The sequence below is a fragment of the Lucilia sericata genome, unplaced genomic scaffold, assembly GCF_015586225.1.
Source record: "Lucilia sericata isolate MDLA Ls3-8-SP2 unplaced genomic scaffold, ASM1558622v1 Contig000547F_arrow, whole genome shotgun sequence".
Lineage (NCBI taxonomy): Eukaryota > Metazoa > Arthropoda > Insecta > Diptera > Calliphoridae > Lucilia > Lucilia sericata.
The window spans coordinates 167,875-186,654 of NW_023994557.1; the positions used below are offsets into that span (position 1 = coordinate 167,875).

At 35.2% G+C, this 18,780-nt stretch overlaps 4 protein-coding genes across 4 annotated transcripts; 2 read left to right on the forward strand and 2 right to left on the reverse strand.

Annotated features, from left to right (window-relative positions):
• Positions 1-811: 811 nt before the first annotated feature.
• Positions 812-9,021, forward strand: LOC119606043 (SH3 domain-containing protein Dlish). Its single transcript, XM_037959410.1, is given in 9 exon segments — positions 812-827; positions 6,445-6,538; positions 6,540-6,603; positions 6,605-6,704; positions 6,707-6,978; positions 6,980-7,201; positions 7,204-7,330; positions 7,333-7,412; positions 8,424-9,021. Coding segments are annotated over 9 exon segments (1,140 nt in total). The 3' UTR covers positions 8,589-9,021.
• Positions 9,022-9,151: 130 nt separating this feature from the next.
• Positions 9,152-14,140, reverse strand: LOC119606039 (sorting nexin-16). Its single transcript, XM_037959406.1, is given in 5 exon segments — positions 9,152-9,302; positions 9,366-9,502; positions 12,493-13,565; positions 13,568-13,630; positions 13,633-14,140. Coding segments are annotated over 5 exon segments (1,326 nt in total). The 5' UTR covers positions 13,649-14,140; the 3' UTR covers positions 9,152-9,265.
• A 333-nt stretch (positions 14,141-14,473) lies between these two features.
• On the forward strand, positions 14,474-17,127 carry LOC119606038 (protein SDA1 homolog). The gene is given in 5 exon segments (XM_037959405.1): positions 14,474-14,792; positions 14,869-15,312; positions 15,375-16,565; positions 16,568-16,808; positions 16,811-17,127. Coding segments are annotated over 5 exon segments (2,289 nt in total). The 5' UTR covers positions 14,474-14,600; the 3' UTR covers positions 17,032-17,127.
• LOC119606040 (RNA-binding protein 8A) lies at positions 17,105-18,156 on the reverse strand. The gene is made up of 2 exons (XM_037959407.1): positions 17,907-18,156; positions 17,105-17,826 (listed from the first exon to the last, which is right to left on the reverse strand). Exons 1-2 carry the CDS (start codon positions 17,965-17,967, stop codon positions 17,387-17,389), a joined length of 501 nt encoding a protein of 166 aa, XP_037815335.1. The 5' UTR covers positions 17,968-18,156; the 3' UTR covers positions 17,105-17,386.
• Between the last annotated feature and the right edge of the window lie 624 nt (positions 18,157-18,780).

Here is an 18,780-nt window from a genome sequence, read left to right on the forward strand (position 1 = left end):
CCCCTAAGCGAAGTATAGAAAATTATTATGCATGATACCGAGCATTACAACTTGAAACCTCTTGAGAGATCCTTTAAAATGTTTTGATGTTATATATTTTTACCTAATTTCACAAAAAGCTTTTTATAACTGACTAAGTTTTTGCAAAATCTTTATGGAAAAGTACTAGAAAAACAATTTCTTTTTACATACATTTTATTTGCCTACGCACTTATAGACGACACATATGACGCGTCAGTCAGTTTCAAATGCATTTTGCTTTGGTTGCATTTTTATTTTCTGGGGTGAATGCACTCAAATTGCCTCAAAAAATGCCAAGGCAAACGAATATCTATGAAAAGTTTATGCTTTGAAATATTAGAAGAAAAAAAAAACGCTACATAAAACACAACAACAACAATTGCAAATAATTGTGAATAAAACTAGTCACATGATGAAATTATTAGACTGAAGTAAGCAACTGTAGAAAAAAAAACTTATACTAGTTACAAACTTATAAGTTTGATCGCTGTTACAAATATTGTATATTGAATTAAACGTACAGTTAGAGAATAGTATGGGTTTAGTTTTGAAAATAGGACAAATAAGTGTAAACATGTTTCAAATCTTCTAAGGTATTTTTTACTCTAAGCTCTTTTAGAAAATGTAAACGTCGTGAGGCACTCTTACTTTTGTAAGTCACTGGAATGGAAAGTTTGGTACAATTGTAATCTGTTTAGTGCTTTTAGAAAATGGAAAAACGCAACGTACGTTTTTGTATAATAAGCTTTGAATCAATAGACTAGTTAGTGATTAGCTAATAGACTAATCAATGGACTTCCTCATAGGTAAGTCAGTGGAATTGTTGATAAACTATTCAATATATAGACCAGTACATTCAATAGACTATTCAACAGACTAGTCAATGAACTAGTCCGAAAACCGGTCAATAGACTAGTAAGTAGACTTTTCAATAGACTAGTCCGTAGACCATTATATAGACTATTCGGTAGGTTTGTCAATAGAATAGTACCTAGACTAGTATGTAGAGTACTCTGTAGACAAGTCCATAGAGTATTCCGTAGCCTATCATCGACTAGTACATAGTTTAGTCTAGTTCATAGGCTAGTCAATAGGTTAATACATAGACCTGTCAAAAGCCCAAAACTTTCAATCCAAAATATACATTTTTGTAAAAAGTCAATACGATTTCAAATGACACCTGTGACATGTCATGGCATTGTGTGACATTGTGACATGTCATGGCAGAATAAAAAAGGTGACTTCGATGAAGTAGTTGTCAAAAGTTGTTATTGTTGACATGTTATGGCATTTTTGACTGTAAGCTAATTCTAGTACAAAGACAAAATACATGTTGTTTTTGTATTGTTGTAGTGATGCCGTCACCTCTCTAGTTTTGCCATGTGACAAGATCCGAAAAGTAACATGCGAAGATTTTGACAAATAATCAATACACCAACACCTTGTTGGCTCTAATTCACCTTTTGTCACGTATGTACTCTTTGTTAACGATTCAAAGGGATTATACCTTTTATAAGCGAGTGCGGAGACATTTGTCGCTTTGCTATCCCCTAGTAATCTAGAAAGTAGAAATTTGCATTAATTTCGTTCATTGCCATGCGTTAACTCTTTTCGACTAGTTTTCTGGCTGTCTCTTTGTAAACAATGGAATATGAAGTAATGTAACATAATTATAGGGAGTTCAGCGTACATGATGCTTGTAAGTGCTTACTAGGTCTGCCAAAACATTGCATCGATAAACGTTCTACATAACCCCCAAGCGTCCCCAATCACATATCAAAAAGCTCAATATATACATACATATTTGTAATACAAAACCAAACCTTATTTGGCGGCCCTCGTAATATTCACATGTACACTTCCATATAAGTAGGTGGGTGTGTGAGTTGTTTTTTTTTTTTTTTGTTCAATCAAACTGTGTGCGTATTATGTTGAGATTGGTCAGTTAGGTGTGAGGTAAAACCACTTCAATCAAGGAAAAAACGGCGCACAGTGGGAAAATTTCGAAAAATTGAAATAAATTTATAATGTTTGAATGGTCAACATGATTAAATAAAATGTCGGTTTGGCTTTTAAATTGTCATTTCATAGATCTGTAGTAGTTGTACTAGTTCTGCGATGATCGTTTGATAACAAGATACCAAATATTTACTTCCCATTTTGTTGAAATTCCCCCACTGTGCTAGGGTGACAAATTGTCAAACATCAAATCAAACATTTATAATACACATACACACAACATACAAAGTAAAAAAATTACTTACCTTGGCCAATTAGCAATAAAGTTCAATAACTTTAAGAGGAAAATGTAATTAAATTGATTTTCTATACTTTTTTTTATTGCTTTTCACTTTTTAATGAGTATAGTTTTTTTTTATAATTCACTATCTTTTTTTTCATTTATATTACACACACGTTTTTCTTTTGCTATTTTCGTTGCTATTTTTTCCCAAGAACACAAAAAATTACTTAATTTTACTCGTAATCATGCGTTGCAATCAAATTGTATTGCATTTTGCACTCGTACGAAATGTTTTAATTTACTTCTTTATCTCTATGGTTTTGTTAAATATTTAATTAACTTATTTTTCTTTTGATTTTATTTCTTGTAAACGCCTTGATTTTTCGTTTGAATTCGACTATTTCTAAAACGAATGTAATACACAGAAGAGTTAAAAAAATGCACTCGCTCACTCACTTTTAAAAGCATTTGTTGTAGTTGCGTAGAGAAGAAAACAGAATTCATTCACTTGATACCAACAACAAAATATATATGTAAATAAAATAAAAGGTAATGTCAAGTAATTGTCATTGTAAGTGGGTTAGGAATGCCATCACTGCGAAGTAAGAATTAAATTCCCAACAATCTTAGGAAAACACCCAAAATGAATATAAGTTATGTTTAGTAATGTTATAGAGTCGAGTTAGTTATTAGATAGATAGTTAGTTAGTTAGGTAGTTCGTTAGTAGATAGATCGATAGATCGATAGATAGACTCAGTAGTAGATATAGCTAGATAGCATAGTTCGTTAGTTAGTTACGTTCGTTAGTTATTCAGTTAGTTTAGTTAGTTCGTTAGTTCGTTCGTTAGTTCGTTACGTTCAGTTAGTTCGTTTCGTTCGTTTCGTTCGTTCGTCATGTCTTCGTTCGTTAGTTTTCGTTCGTTCGTTCGTTTCGTTTCGTTCGTTACGTTTCGTTCGTTAGTTCGTATCGTTCTGTTGTTCGTTCGTTCGTTCGTTTCGTTAGTTCGTTCGTTCGTTAGTTCGTTCGTTCGTTCGTTCAGTTTCGTTCGTTCGTTCTGTTACGATTCGTTCGTTAGTTCGTTAGTTCGTTCGTATCGTTCGTTCGTTCCGTTCGTTCGTTCGTTCGTTCGTTTCGTTTCGTTCGTTCGTTCGTTCGTTCGTTCGTTCGTTCGTTTCGTTCGTTCGTTCGTTCGTTCGTTCGTTCGTTCGTTGTTCGTTTTTCGTTCGTTCGTTCGTTCGTTCGTTCGTTCGTTCGTTCGTTCGTTTCGTTCGTTCGTGTTTCGTTCGTTTCGTTCGTTCGTTCTTGTTCGTTCGTTCGTTCGTTTCGTTCGTTCGTTCGTTCTTTCGTTCGTTTTCGTTCGTTCGTTTCGTTCGTTGTTCGTTCGTTCGTTTTCGTTCGTTTCGTTCGTTCGTTCGTTCGTTCGTTGTTCGTTCGTTCGTTCTTGTTTCGTTCGTTCGTTCGTTCGTTCGTCGTTCGTTCGTTCGTTTGTTCGTTCGTTCGTTCGTTTCGTTCGTTCGTTCGTTCGTTCGTTCTTTCGTTCGTTCGTTCGTTCGTTCGTTTCGTTCGTTCGTTCGTTCGTTCGTTCGTTCGTTTCGTTCGTTCGTTCGTTCGTTCGTTCGTTCGTTCGTTCGTTCGTTCGTTCGTTCGTTCGTTCGTTCTTCGTTCTTCGTTCGTTCGTTCGTTCGTTCGTTCGTTCGTTCTTTCGTTCGTTCGTTCGTTTCTTCTTCGTTCGTTCGTTCGTTTTCGTTCGTTCGTTCGTTCGTTCGTTCGTTCGTTTTCGTTCGTTCGTTCGTTCGTTCGTTCGTTCGTTCGTTCGTTCGTTCGTTCGTTCGTTCGTTCGTTCGTTCGTTCTTTCGTTCGTTCGTTCGTTCGTTCGTTCGTTTCGTTCGTTCGTTCGTTCGTTCGTTCGTTCGTTCGTTCGTTCGTTCGTTCTTCGTTCGTTCGTTCGTTCGTTCGTTCGTTCGTTCGTTCGTTCTTCGTTCGTTCGTTCGTTCGTTCGTTCGTTCGTTCGTTTCTTTCGTTCGTTCGTTCGTTCGTTTCGTTCGTTCGTTCGTTCGTTCGTTCTTTCGTTCGTCGTTCGTTCGTTCGTTCGTTCGTTCGTTCGTTCGTTCGTTCTTCGTTCGTTCGTTCGTTCGTTCGTTTTCGTTCGTTCTTCGTTCGTTCGTTCGTTCGTTCGTTCGTTCGTTCGTTCGTTCGTTCGTTCGTTCGTTCGTTCGTTCTTTCGTTCGTTCGTTCGTTCGTTTTCGTTCGTTTCGTTCGTTCGTTCGTTCGTTCGTTCGTTCGTTCGTTCGTTTCGTTCGTTCGTTCGTTCGTTCGTTTCGTTCGTTCGTTCGTTCGTTCGTTCTTTCGTTCGTTCGTTCGTTCGTCGTTTCGTTCGTTCGTTGTTCGTTCGTTCGTTGTTCGTTCGTTCGTTCGTTCGTTCGTTCGTTCGTTCGTTCTTCGTTCGTTCGTTCGTTCGTTCGTTCGTTTCGTTCGTTTCGTTCGTTCGTTCGTTCGTTCGTTCGTTCGTTCGTTCGTTCGTTCGTTCGTTCGTTGTTCGTTCGTTCGTTCGTTCGTTCGTTCGTTCGTTCGTTTCGTTCGTTCGTTCGTTCGTTCGTTCGTTTCGTTCGTTCGTTCGTTCGTTCGTTCGTTCGTTCGTTCGTTCGTTCGTTCGTTCGTTCTTCGTTCGTTCGTTTCGTTCGTTCGTTCGTTCGTTCGTTCGTTGTTCTTTTCGTTCGTTCTCGTTCGTTCGTTTCGTTCGTTCGTTCGTTCGTTCGTTCGTTCGTTCGTTCGTTCGTTCGTTCGTTCGTTCGTTTCGTTCGTTCGTTCTTTCGTTCGTTCGTTCGTTCGTTTCGTTCGTTCTTCGTTCGTTCGTTCGTTCGTTCGTTCGTTTCGTTCGTTCGTTCGTTCGTTCGTTTAGTTCGTCGTTCGTTCGTTCGTTCGTTCGTTTCGTTTGTTCGTTCGTTCGTTCGTTCGTTCGTTCGTTCGTTCGTTCGTTTGTTTCGTTCGTTCGTTCGTTCGTTCGTTCGTTCGTTCGTTCGTTCGTTCGTTCGTTTCGTTCGTTCGTTTCGTTCGTTCGTTCGTTCGTTCGTTCGTTTTCGTTCGTTCGTTCGTTCGTTCGTTCGTTGTTCGTTTCTTCGTTCGTTCCTTCGTTCGTTCGTTCGTTCGTTCGTTCGCTCGCTCGTTTCGTTCGTTCGTTCGTTCGTTCGTTCGTTCGTTCGTTCGTTCGTTCGCTCGCTCGTCTTTTCCCCTCCCCTTCCCCTTGCCCCTTGTCCTCCTTGTCCTCCTCTCTCTTCCTCTCCGCGTCTCCTCGCCCCTGCAATCTTTACCGGGTTTCCGTCCAGAAAATACAGCATTAATTGTAATTACATGCCGTAATTACATTTTCAATAAACTTTTCTGTTATAATTATAAAGTATCAATAATAACTGCCGATTGTGATTCTAATTGTTCTACTTATTTGTACTTATAACTACTAGAGTACTGTTTATTCGAAAAATAATTATTTGTAGGTTTTATCTTAACTGTTTACTAATTGATTAATTGGAAATTACTCAATTTATCGAATAAAACAAAAATTTAGCGATTTTTTAATAGTTTTCCTATGAATCCATTAGTCCGTATTAATTTTGAAAACTAACGGTTTTTACATTCGAACAATCAAAGCTTTACACTTTTTTGTGCCCACCCTGTGTATTAAAGAAATGTCATTTTTAATACCAAATACCATCACTAGAGGGGCCTACCATAACAAACTTAAAGAAACTAGAATGTAAAAAATAGAACAACAAAAACGTATAAAAACTAATGAATATTAACAAATTGAAAACAAAAAATATTTATTTAATAAAAATAATAATATAAAACTATTTGTTTACGGAGAAAGGTTCAACAATTAGTTAAAAATCAAATATATTGTTAAAGAGAACTGCATAAAATGGCTTTTTCTGTGTCCAGTGCGCATGAGACGCGATAAAAAAGAAGGGTAAATAAAACTAAATAACCTAAAAATCCATAATAATAAACAACAAACTTAATAAAATGTTTAATTATTAAAAATATTCAATAACAAAAGTTATTATTTGTTAAAACTACAAAGACTTAAGCAACATACATACTTGTTTTAGGGCTAAGAAAACAAAAAGACTTAAAACACAAACTTGTTTTTGTTATTGTTTCTATTTTATTTTTCTTTCACAGCCACAAATGCCAATATAGAACGTGATTTACCCTTACCTGGTGGAGTGGGCTTAGGCCGTATTACCGGTTCCTCCAGCATAGAACTTTGGTACGAGTGGGCATCGAAAGGAACATGGCCTAAGTCCAGACTCTAAAATGGTAGTTTTGCATGACTTTACAACCCTGTGTGGATGATGAACTCGAAGTTAAACGTGGCCAAATTGTTAATATTCTTTATAGGGAAAATGATTGGGTTTACGTTATAGGGGAGGACTCACGTCAAGAGGGTTTATACCACATTCATATTGCGCCCCCTATAATACACAATTGGCCGATATGGCCATAAAAAAGAAAATTGCCTCGTGGGTGCATCGAATGCACCAGAAGATCATAGTGAAAATATGCCCCTTATTACCGGGTAGTGACCAATCTAAATTAGATTTAATAGAAGAGGTAAACAATGCTCAGGTTGGCTTTAAAAAATGCTGTAGCCGAGCTGGCCTCACCCACATTATAGAACCGGAATGTACACCCTTTCACAAGGAACCCAATGGAACGTTATATTGTCCTTTACACTTGTATAGCTCGCGATGAGAACGATTTGTCTGTGGAGAGAGGAGAATTTGTTACTCTTCTTAATCGTGATGATTCCGATTGGTTTTGGATAGTACGTAGTGATGGCCAAGAGGGGTTTGTTCCTTCTGCTTTTATTTATCCAGCCGATAGTGTATTGCAAACACAACAAAAGCTTTTGGAAAGTAATTTGAATAAAACGAATACTCATTATCGTCGGATATGTTAACAGGTTCAGGGCCTACTCAGGGCAATTTGAATTCGTTAAGCCAACCGGTATCTATGGGAAATAATGCTTTAGATAATACTTTGCAACAACAACAGCAGCAGCACACTAAAACTCACAAAATTCCGCTCAAATTCCGGCAGATGACTTGAGATATGGCACGGAGTTGGTGATGTTATACGATTATAAGGTAAGGAAAGGGAGTTTGGCCGTAATGAAACAGAATTCCCGGTAGGATTGTTTGCATAGGCGGACAGACGCACAATGGGTTATATCGAAAAAAAGGAAATAACATTTCACATAGAGAGGAAAAGTTGTCATGCCGTAATTATGCTAGAACTGAACTGAACTAGAACTGAACTAGAACTGAAAGTAGAAACTGAACTAGAACTGAAACTAGAACTGAACTAGAACTGAACTAGAACTGAACTAGAACTGAACTAAACTGAACTAGAACTGAACTAGAAATGAACTAGAACTGAACTAAAACTGAACTAGATCTGAACTGAACTAGAACTGAACTAGAACTGCACTAAAACTGAACTAGAACAACTAGAACTGACTAGAACTGAACTAGAACTGAACTAGAACTGAACTAGAACTGAACGAGAACTGAACTAGAACTGAACTAGAACTGAACAAGAACTGAACTGAACTAGAACTGAACTAGAACTGAACTAGAACTGAACTAGAACTGAACTAGAACTGACCTAGAACTGAACTAGAACTGAACTAGAACTGAACTAGAACTGAACTAGAACTGAACTAGAACTGAACTAGAACTGAACTAGAACTGAACTAGAACTGAACTAGAACTGAACTAGAACTGAACTAGAACTGAACTAGAACTGAACTAGAACTGAACTAGAACTGAACTAGAACTGAACTAGAACTGAACTAGAACTGAACTAGAACTGAACTAGAACTGAATTAGAACTGAACTAGAACTGAACTAGAACTGAACTAGAACTAGAACTAAAACTGAAATGAAACCGAAATAGAACTGAACTAAGTTTAAGTTATGAGTTTGGACCTCATAAACTCAACCAGAAAGAGTTCAGATGACTCCACAGTGGGTAAATTGAAAATCATCCCAATTCTTTATTTCTGTGCCGATTTAAAAGATTCAAATATATAAGAAATCTACTGAACAGTTACTATAATCTAAATACGATATAATATTACAATTTTTTTCTTTTAGGCTCAAGCACCCGATGACTTAAGTGTTCGACGTGGCGATTGGATTTATGCCGATTTAAATAATCAAACCGTGGATGGTTGGTTATGGGCTTATGCACCCAAAACACGTAAATATGGCTTTATACCCAAGGCCTATGCAAGGCCACCAGCCATGACCAGTTTATAAATTAATAAAAAATAAAACATTTCAAACATTTTTTTAAACATACAATTATTTTAAATTGCATTTATTATAATTATCATTTGTATTGCTCTATAATATAATATTATTTGTATTTTAATGATTTCACTATATACTAAGTATAAACTCTAATTGAGAATACAATATTTTAAAGTCTATTTTTTCTGCAAGAACATTTTTTTAATATGTACGTTTTTGTTTTTAGTTATAAGGTCACTTTAATTTAACTATTTTACAAATAAGATTTAGTCTCTAAGATTTAGTATTAGTACTGTATATGTAAATTATTGTTTGGGGCACACAACTAAAGGCAAAAAACTGCAAAAAAAAGAAAAATGTATTGAACCTACAACAAAGCATTAATTAATTATATTTTACATAAAAAATATATTTACTTTTAACGTAAATTAAATAAACTAAAAGCTATTACAAAAATATTTCATTTGTGTGTGTTTAATTATGAGGGTTTTTCTATTTGTTCTACTGAAATAATTATGCTCAACATAAGTATCAATAGAACAACAACCATTTAGACACCTTTTTTTCTATTTATTAAAGAACCTAAACTAATTTAAAATAAACCTTTATCGTTAAAAAATAGAAATAAAGGAGGGATTCTATGTTTAATTATAGCATCCATTTGTTTAAAAAAAAATGTGTTTTTAAATGTTACCGTTTGTGGGATTTATATTGAGATTTCTAGAAAAAGAAAGTAAAATTTGTTAAAAAATAAGTTTAATTTTAAATGTAAAGATTACTTACTTAAGCATTTCTTTGAGTTGTTCGTTTTCTTGCATTTCTTCGCGCAATTTTTGTTGTAGTTGTAATATCAAATCATTCTTGGTATTGACTTGTAACTTTAAATGTGCTATAGTTTCTTCTTGAGCCTCGAAAATTGCCTAGAAATATAGTTATTTAAAAGTAAAATATAGTGATTTTCGCAAGATGATGTTTTATGAAGGGAACAGTACTGATAGTATGGGGTCCAAATGAGCTAGAACTGAACTAGAACTGAACTAGAACTGAACTAGAACTGAACTAGAACTGAACTAGAACTGACTAGAACTGAATAGAACTGAACTAGAACTAACTGAACTAGAACTGAACTAGAACTGAACTAGAACTGAACTAGAACTGACACTAGAACTGAACTAGAACTGAACTAGAACTGAACTAGAACTGACTAGAACTGAACTAGAACTGAACTAGAACTGAACTAGAACTGAACTAGAACTGAACTAGAACTGAACTAGAACTGAACTAGAACTGAACTAGAACTGAACTAGAACTGAACTAGAACTGAACTAGAACTGAACTAGAACTGAACTAGAACTAAACTAGAACTGAACTAGAACTGAACTAGAACTGAACTAGAACTGAACTAGAACTGAACTAGAACTGAACTAGAACTGAACTAGAACTGAACTAGAACCGAACTAGAACCGAACTAGAACTGAACTAGAACTGAACTAGAACTGAACTAGAACTGAACTAGAACTGAACTAGAACTGAACTAGAACTGAACTAGAACTGAACTAGAACTGAACTAGAACTGAACTAGAACTGAACTAGAACTGAACTAGAACTGAACTAGAACTGAACTAGAACTGAACTAGAACTGAACTAGAACTGAACTAGAACTGAAATAGAACTGAAATAGAACTGAACTAGAACTGAACTAGAACTGAACTAGAACTGAACTAGAACTGAACTAGAACTGAACTAGAACTGAACTAGAACTGAACTAGAACTAGAACTGAACTAGAACTGAACTAGAACTGAACTAGAACTGAACTAGAACTGAACTAGAACTGAACTAGAACTAGAACTGAACTAGAACTGAACTAGAACTGAACTAGAACTGAACTAGAACTGAACTAGAACTGAACTAGAACTGAACTAGAACTGAACTAGAACTGAACTAGAACTGAACTAGAACTGAACTAGAACTGAACAGAACTGAACTAGAACTGAACTAGAACTGAACTAGAACTGAACTAGAACTGAACTAGAACTGAACTAGAACTGAACTAGAACTGAACTAGAACTGAACTAGAACTGAACTAGAACTGAAGTAGAACTGAACTAGAACTGAACTAGAACTGAACTAGAACTGAACTAGAACTGAACTAGAACTGAACTAGAACTGAACTAGAACTGAACTAGAACTGAACTAGAACTGAACTAGAACTGAACTAGAACTGAACTAGAACTGAACTAGAACTGAACTAGAACTGAACTAGAACTGAACTAGAACTGAACTAGAACTGAACTAGAACTGAACTAGAACTGAACTAGAACTGAACTAGAACTGAACTAGAACTGAACTAGAACTGGAACTAGAACTGAAACTAGAACTGAACTAGAACTGAACTAGAACTGAACTAAACTGAACTAGAACTGAACTAGAACTGAACTAGAACTGAACTAGAACTGAACTAGAACTGAACTAGAACTGAACTAGAACTGAACTAGACTGAACTAAACTGAACTAGAACTGAACTAGAACTGACTAGAACTGAACTAGAACTGAACTAGAACTGAACTAGAACTGAACTAGAACCTGAACTAGAACTGAACTAGAACTGAACTATAACTGAAACTAGAACTGAACTAGAACTGAACTAGAACTGAACTAGAACTGAACTAGAACTGAACTAAACTGAACTAGAACTGTACTAGAACTGAACTAGAACTGAACTAGAACTGAACTAGAACTGAACTAGAACGAACTAGAACTGAACTAGAATAGAACTAGAACTGAACTAGAACTGAACTAGAACTTAACTAGAACGGAACTAGAACTGAACTAGAACTGAACTAGAACTGAACTAGAACTGAACTAGAACTGAACTAGACTGAACTAGAACTGAACTAGAACTGAACTAGAACTGAACTAGAACTGAACTAGAACTGAACTAGAACTGAACTAGAACTGAACTAGAACTGAACTAGAACTGAACTAGAACTAACTAGAACTGAAACTAAAAGAACTGAACTAGAACTAAACTAGAACTGAACTAGAACTGAACTAGAAGTGAACTAAAACTGAACTAGAACTGAACTAGAACTGAACTAGAACTGAACTAGAACTGCACTAGAACTGAACTAGAACTGAACTAGAACTGAACTAGAACTGAACTAGAACTGAACTAGAACTGAACTAGAACTGAACTAGAACTGAACTAGAACTGAACTAGAACTGAACTAGAACTGAACTAGAACTGAATTAGAACTGAACTAGAACTGAACTAGAACTGAACTAAAACTGGAACTGAACTAAACTAAAACTGAACTAGTACTAAACTAACAAAGTGTCGAAAACTTTTGACACTCACTGTTTAATTAACATTCAAAGTTTGCATAATAATACCAGTCTTTATTGGCAAAAAAGAGAAAATTTGCTTTTGTTTTCCTTTAACAAACAAATTATAATATTAATAAAAATTAAATAATTCATTGCCTTATCAGAAGAATTACGGTCCGAAAGTGTCAATTAGTAAATATTTTGTTGTATTTTTACAGCTTATATAGTATTACGCATTGATTAATTATTGTTTTTTTAACACATGCTCTAGTAATTGTGAAATAAAGACAAAAGAGAAGAAACAACAAGTATGAATGTAGAAGCGGGTATAAACGATACTACGATACCCTATAATAGTTAATAGTATTTTTATTCTGTAATTTCAAAAGAATAGTAGTTTAAAACATCTACGGACCAATGTACACGAAATTTTGTTAACAATTATAAGTCGGATAAACGCCAAATACAAGAGACTGTAGTAAGCTTACATGGACAAAGAGATATAAGGGTGGACATACATATGTGGTTAAATTTACTGGTCTGCTGTAAGGTTAACATCAATAAAAACACGTAAAAACTTACCCGACATTCTTCCATTGATTCCGAATAGGAGGGTGGTTCATCTAAACAGAAAAATTCCCGCACTAGCTGACATTTCCTCAATTCCTCTTTACTCATTATGGAATTTACAAACATTTGCAAACCCTGTATGCGATTATCTAAGAAGACTGCATTAAAATTATCGCCAAATATTTTTTTGCGTGGCAAATTCAAGACAAGATGAGGAAATGATTGTTTTAATTTTGTATTTAAACGTACGAAATCAGTGTAACGTCTCAACACCAACCAACAGTCATTTGTATGAGGATTTTCCACACGTAATTTATAGACCGTGAAACGAGCTCTCTCCTCCATTACCTCATAGCCAATGATGGGTATGCGCAATATACTGTTGGGGTCGACGGGCGGCACCGAATGACCCAGCGAAGAGGAGGCAGCATTTGAGGAAGTGGTCATTTCACTGGTCGACATTGAATTTGTTCTTTGCGACCTTATATAGCTGTTACCTTCACTCATGCGACGACGTGCTGCAGGCAAACCACAATTGCTGACCACCTCTATGTTGTGGGGTGAAGAGACATAAGCCGATTGGCTTAGGTCACGATGAGAACGGGCTCCAGTTAGCATGGTTTTTTGTGTTACTTTTTGTGAATTACGGGGCGTTATTAAAGATTGTGTTAGTGTATTGTTGTTGTTGTTAACAGGAGCTTGATAACTATGTGTAGATATGGTTTTTAGACAAACTTCTGATTTAGCATTTAGTAAAGCACCTTGTTTTGTTTGGTGTATGCTGCTCAACAGCTTATTAACATCACCTTCCGATTTTGTTCTTACCAAACGAGCTGCCTCTAAACGTTTAAGCGTTTCCGAAGGTTTACCAAATTCCGGATTCGATTTTGTTAATCTGCCCAGCAGTTGATGTTGCTGTTTAATATGATTTGCTGATAAATTAAATTGTTGGCAATTTGTACTTTGTATAAAACCCCCACCAGCACCACCATCGCCTGTTAAACAACTAATGCCACTAGTTGATTGTTGTTGCTGTTGATGTTGCAATGCAGCACCTTTGTTACTGTTTTTTGGTGTTAATTTTTAAAGAGCGTAGTTCTTGAATTTAAATTGTTTACACCAGGTGGGGGTAATTGATTCTCGCGCTTTTAATAGCGCGCAAAGACATTGATTGGTAATTAATAAAACAATTCTATTGAAACAATAATAATAATACAAATAATTGCGTATACTTTTGTGGTTGTTTTTGTTATTGTCAAGGCAGTTGGTTAGTTTGGTTGCAAGCGTTGCAAGTACAATTTATTTACAGTATTTGTATATATGTGTATATAATTGTGAGGTTTTAAATAGACAATTGGCAAAAATATGATAATAATGATGACGGCATCATCAGCCACTTTGAGACTCCATTATTAAAATTGTTGTTTGTTGCACTTTTGTATCTCTTTTTTAAGCTTTTTGTTTAAAAACTTGTGTTTATTGTTTTCAACGAATAACTAAGGCACCAAATTTGTTTTTTTGAAATGTTTAGAATTTTTTTGGAGGAAAAATTAAGGAAAATTAGAAAAAAACTAAAATAATATGAAAGAAAAACTGCTTTGTTGTGTGATCTTTTTCGTTTTCTTCTTCTGTTTTCTTTCTATTGCTGTCAAATGACAAAAAAACATGACCAGACTAATTTGTATAGAGATGCCGTACGAAAAAAAATTACGAGTAATTAGTAATGCTAATGTATTTTGTTTGTGAAAATAAAATCGTTAAGCAAAATTCAAAAAATCGCTTTAACATTTTTTTATTTGTACAGTATTTTATTAAATAACATTTAAATTCCTTTCCTTGTTTAAAAGTAGTTAAAGTTGTTGGAAAAAAGTACAAAAGTTGTAGCAAAGATCTATTTTACCATAATTTGTTGTAAAAACGAAAAAACGCTAAATAGACAACTTTTAGATTTTCCTAACATTATGGCATCACTCTTTTGTAAATGTGTCAAAATAAAACGTTGACAAAAGAGAGAGCACACAAAAACACAAAAACGTGCTCGTCTAGATTTTCTTTTAATTTTGTTGAAAATTTATATAAAATTAAAAAACTAAAGAAAGTCTTTTAATAAAATTATCAAAATGGTACGGCATAATAATCAATTGCCGGATAATCTGCCGCAATTGCAGAATTTAATCAAACGTGATCCCGAATCCTACAAAGATGAATTTCAACAGCAGTATAGACATTTTCTAAGTAGCCTGGAAGTATTTGCCCTAAATCCCACCGAGGAAAATAAATCCTTAGATGAATTAGTAATGTTTATAGCGCAAGTAAGTAGTAGCAAACATTAATACAACTAAAAATTTGGTTGTTCTCTTATAATGTGTTAATTTATGATCCTTATAGGTGGCCCAATGTTATCCTGATATTTGTATACAATTTCCCCAACATTTGGTGGATTTATTGAAAAATCATGCCACCACCTTGGATCCCGTGATGCGTAATTGTTTTGTTAAGGCTTTGATATTGCTGCGCAATAAAAATCTCATACCAGCCTTGGACCTGCTGGAGTTATTCTTCCAACTGTTACGTTGTCCCGACAAACATTTGCGTACATTTTTACAGAACCACATTATAACGGATATTAAAAATATGAATGCCAAACATAAGGATATGAAATTGAATTCTACTTTACAAAATTTCATGTACTCCATGTTGAAAGATGCCAATCCCAAGGCAGCCAAAATGTCCGTAGACATTATGATAGAGTTGTATAAGAAAAATATTTGGAATGATGAAAAAACCGTTAATGTTATAGCCACAGTGGGTTGTTTCTCTAAAATTACTAAGGTAAATTGTCAGAATTTAAAAAAATTAAGTTTTTTTTTTTAAATTTGTTTCTCTTATTGCAGGTGCAAGTGGCTTCTTTGAAGTTTTTCTTGGGTCATGATGATGAGGATAAAGGCTCAGATGATTCAGACTCTGAACCTGAAATCGATTTGAAATCGGCTCTTATACAAAGTCGTGTCAATAAGAAAACAAAAAAACGTAAGAAGCAATTGGATCAGATTAAAAAGCAGGCCGTTAAACAGCAAAAGAAAAAGAAGAATGCGGTGGCTTTCAATTTCTCTGCAATTCATTTGATACACAATCCTCAGGGCATGGCCGAGGGTCTGTTCAAACAGTTGCAGGCGGGCAATGAACGTTTTGAGGTTAAACTTATGCACTTAGATGTTATTTCCCGTCTCATCGGTATCCACGAATTGTTCCTTTTCGCTTTTTATCCCTATATTACACGTTTCATACAGCCACATCAGCGCCAAGTTACAAGAATTTTACAGTTCGCCGCTCAGGCTTCACATGAACTAGTACCGGGCGATGTGGTGGAGCCCATACTGAAAACAATTGCAAATAATTTTATTACTGAGCGCAATTCCTCAGATGTCATGGCTATAGGTTTGAATGCAACGCGAGAAATTTGCCAAAGATGTCCTTTGGCCATGGGAGAAGATTTACTAAGAGATTTGGCCATGTATAAGACCTACAAAGAGAAATCGGTGATGATGGCTGCTCGTTCATTGATTATGTTGTACAGAGAACAGCTACCGGCTTTGTTGCACAAAAAAGATCGTGGTCGTTTGACGGAGGCCCAAGCTGAACTTAAGCCAAAGGCTTATGGTGCTGTTGAAATACATGAAACAATTCCCGGTGCCGAGGCTTTATTGAAAAGTTCTAAAACCATTGATTTGGGCAGTGATGACGATGATACGGATTCGAATGATGGTGAATGGGTCAGTGTAAGTCATAGTGAGGGCGAAGACAATGAAGAGGATGACGATGAAGCAGCAAGTGATGATGAAGAGGACGATGACGAGGAGGATGATGAAGACGATGACGAGGATGATGAAGATTGTGAGGATGAAGATGATGAAAGTGTTGGTAGTGACGATGAGGAGGAGGAAGACAATGAGGATGATGAAGAAGAAAATGACGAAAAATCCGAAAATAATAAGAATGAAACAAATAAAACTAAAGCAAACAAAAATAAAAAGTCTCGATCCAATTCCATTTCCTCAGCCGCCTCAAAATCTTCCAAAAATCACTAAAAGGCAAGAAAAAATCAACGGAAGTTCCGGAAAATGCCACCATACTTAATGAAAAAGAGGCCGCCCAAGAATTGGCACTTACACGCATATTCACCGATGAAGACTTCAAACGCATCAATGCGGCGAACGTCAAGAAAGCTGTGACAAATGCCCGCAAGAGGCCACTAGAAAAGGATCGCGAAGAATTTGTAAAATTAGATAAAATTGAAATGATCTATAAGAAACGTAAACATGATAAAGAACTCGTCTGGAATCGGTACAAAGTGGCCGTACAGATCGTGAGAAATTCGGTTGGAAAGATGGTCGTAAGAATGAAAATTGCTCACGTACGAATCGTGAAAAGGAGAAACGTAAGAATTTCGTTATGATGCGTCACAAGGCTAGATCCAAGGTGAAGAAGAGTTTCCGCGATAAACAGCAGGCAATGAGAAAACATTTGCTGCACATAAAGAAAATGAAATAAAATCAATTTTTTTTTTAATACAATGTTATTACTATTGTAGATTTGTTTTTTAGGTAGAGACAAATAAAATAAATTAAATATATATATTTTTATATTAACAAATTACAGCATCTTGTTTTTATTTAACCACAAATGAAACTCTTTTGTTTACAGTAAACATTGTTAAATGTTTATATTTAATCATTTTTTTATTATTTCAAAAGTTTGTTCAAAGAGTCATTTAAATTTAAACTAATTTAATGCTTTTTATGAGTAAAAATAATTTAAAATCCATTTGGGTTAGGTATGGGAGAAAGTGTAGTCTTACTTAAGGAATATAATTGATAAAAAAAGAACTATACACTATCTTTCATTATCAACGACGTCTCTTATCGGAAGATTTCTTAACACGTTTGGGACCCTTGACAAAACACCAATCCACCTGTATGGGCTGGCCCATAATTTCAGCGCCATTAAGAGCCTCCTTTGCCGCCCACGCTTCTTTATGTGTTTCAAACTCGACCAGAGCATAACCTTTGGAAAAGCCCGTTCTACGATCTAAATTCAAGTGAATATTCTTAATGGCTCCAAAATCACAGAATTTCTCTTGTATTTCATCCTCTTGAGCCTCTTCGTGTATATTGGTGACAAAGAGAATCCAACCTTCTACCGAACGCTGTGGACCCGGTTCCAGTTCATCATCATCTTCATGTCGCACACGTTCATATGTATGTATGGTTTCACGTGTGGTAGTCTCATTGCCAAAACCTCTACCCTTGCGGTGTTTGGCCTTTTCCTTTAGACGTACAATACCCTCTATGGAACAGAAAAAAGAGAAATTTTCATTAAGTTCATCATCAAAATTTGCAATTTAATATTAACTTAAAAATACTTACGATCTCCATCCTCATCGACTTCAAATTCTTCGGCATTATCAATATCTAAAACATCAGCCATTTTAATTTGTAAATGTAAATTATTTGCAAAAATTAAGTAAAATAATTAATTTTCAGTTTCTTTTTTCACAATTCTACAAATCCACACGGCGTTTCTAATGTCAAATTGTAATGGCATCAATTGGTTGTGTTCATGGACAAAAAATCTGACATGTGCTGCGTTGCCAACTATGAATTGGTTTTAATGTCTCGTCAGCCAACGACTGATTTTGACACTAAAAAATCGCCAAAATGTTACTTCAAGTTTTTCTCTGGTAGCACTTCAAACAAAAAAGTGTTTGTAGCAAACAGGAGATACGAAAAATACATTGCAACCTGGTCCACTTTGTTAAGAAACTTTTTCTTAATTCTCTTTTGAAGTTCCCTTAATGTCCACACATAGAAACTTTTGTTTCAGAACTATGTATTAATTGCATTGATTTGTTGTTGAATAAGAATAATAATAAACCAAAACGAAGTTTTGTTTTTCTTTTGTTTCAGAAACTACGTATTAATTGCATTGATTTGTTGTTGAATAAGAAGAATAATAAAACGAAACAAGTTTTGTTTTTCTTTTTCTCTCTCACGCAAAATCAAAAGTTTCCCAAAAAGGATTTTCTAGTGTGGACCGGCAGTAAAAAACTCACACCGCATATATACATGTGAGTTTTTTCACTAACACAATCAAAAAAGTTACCGTTTGAGTCAACAAATTTGATGTGTGGCCATATCGCTTAATTACTTTTAATAATCTGTTGGCTTATGGGGAGGTAGAGAAATTGGAAGGTTAAAACAAATTTAAATTTGTAAAATGTAATGACGACAAATATTGAAG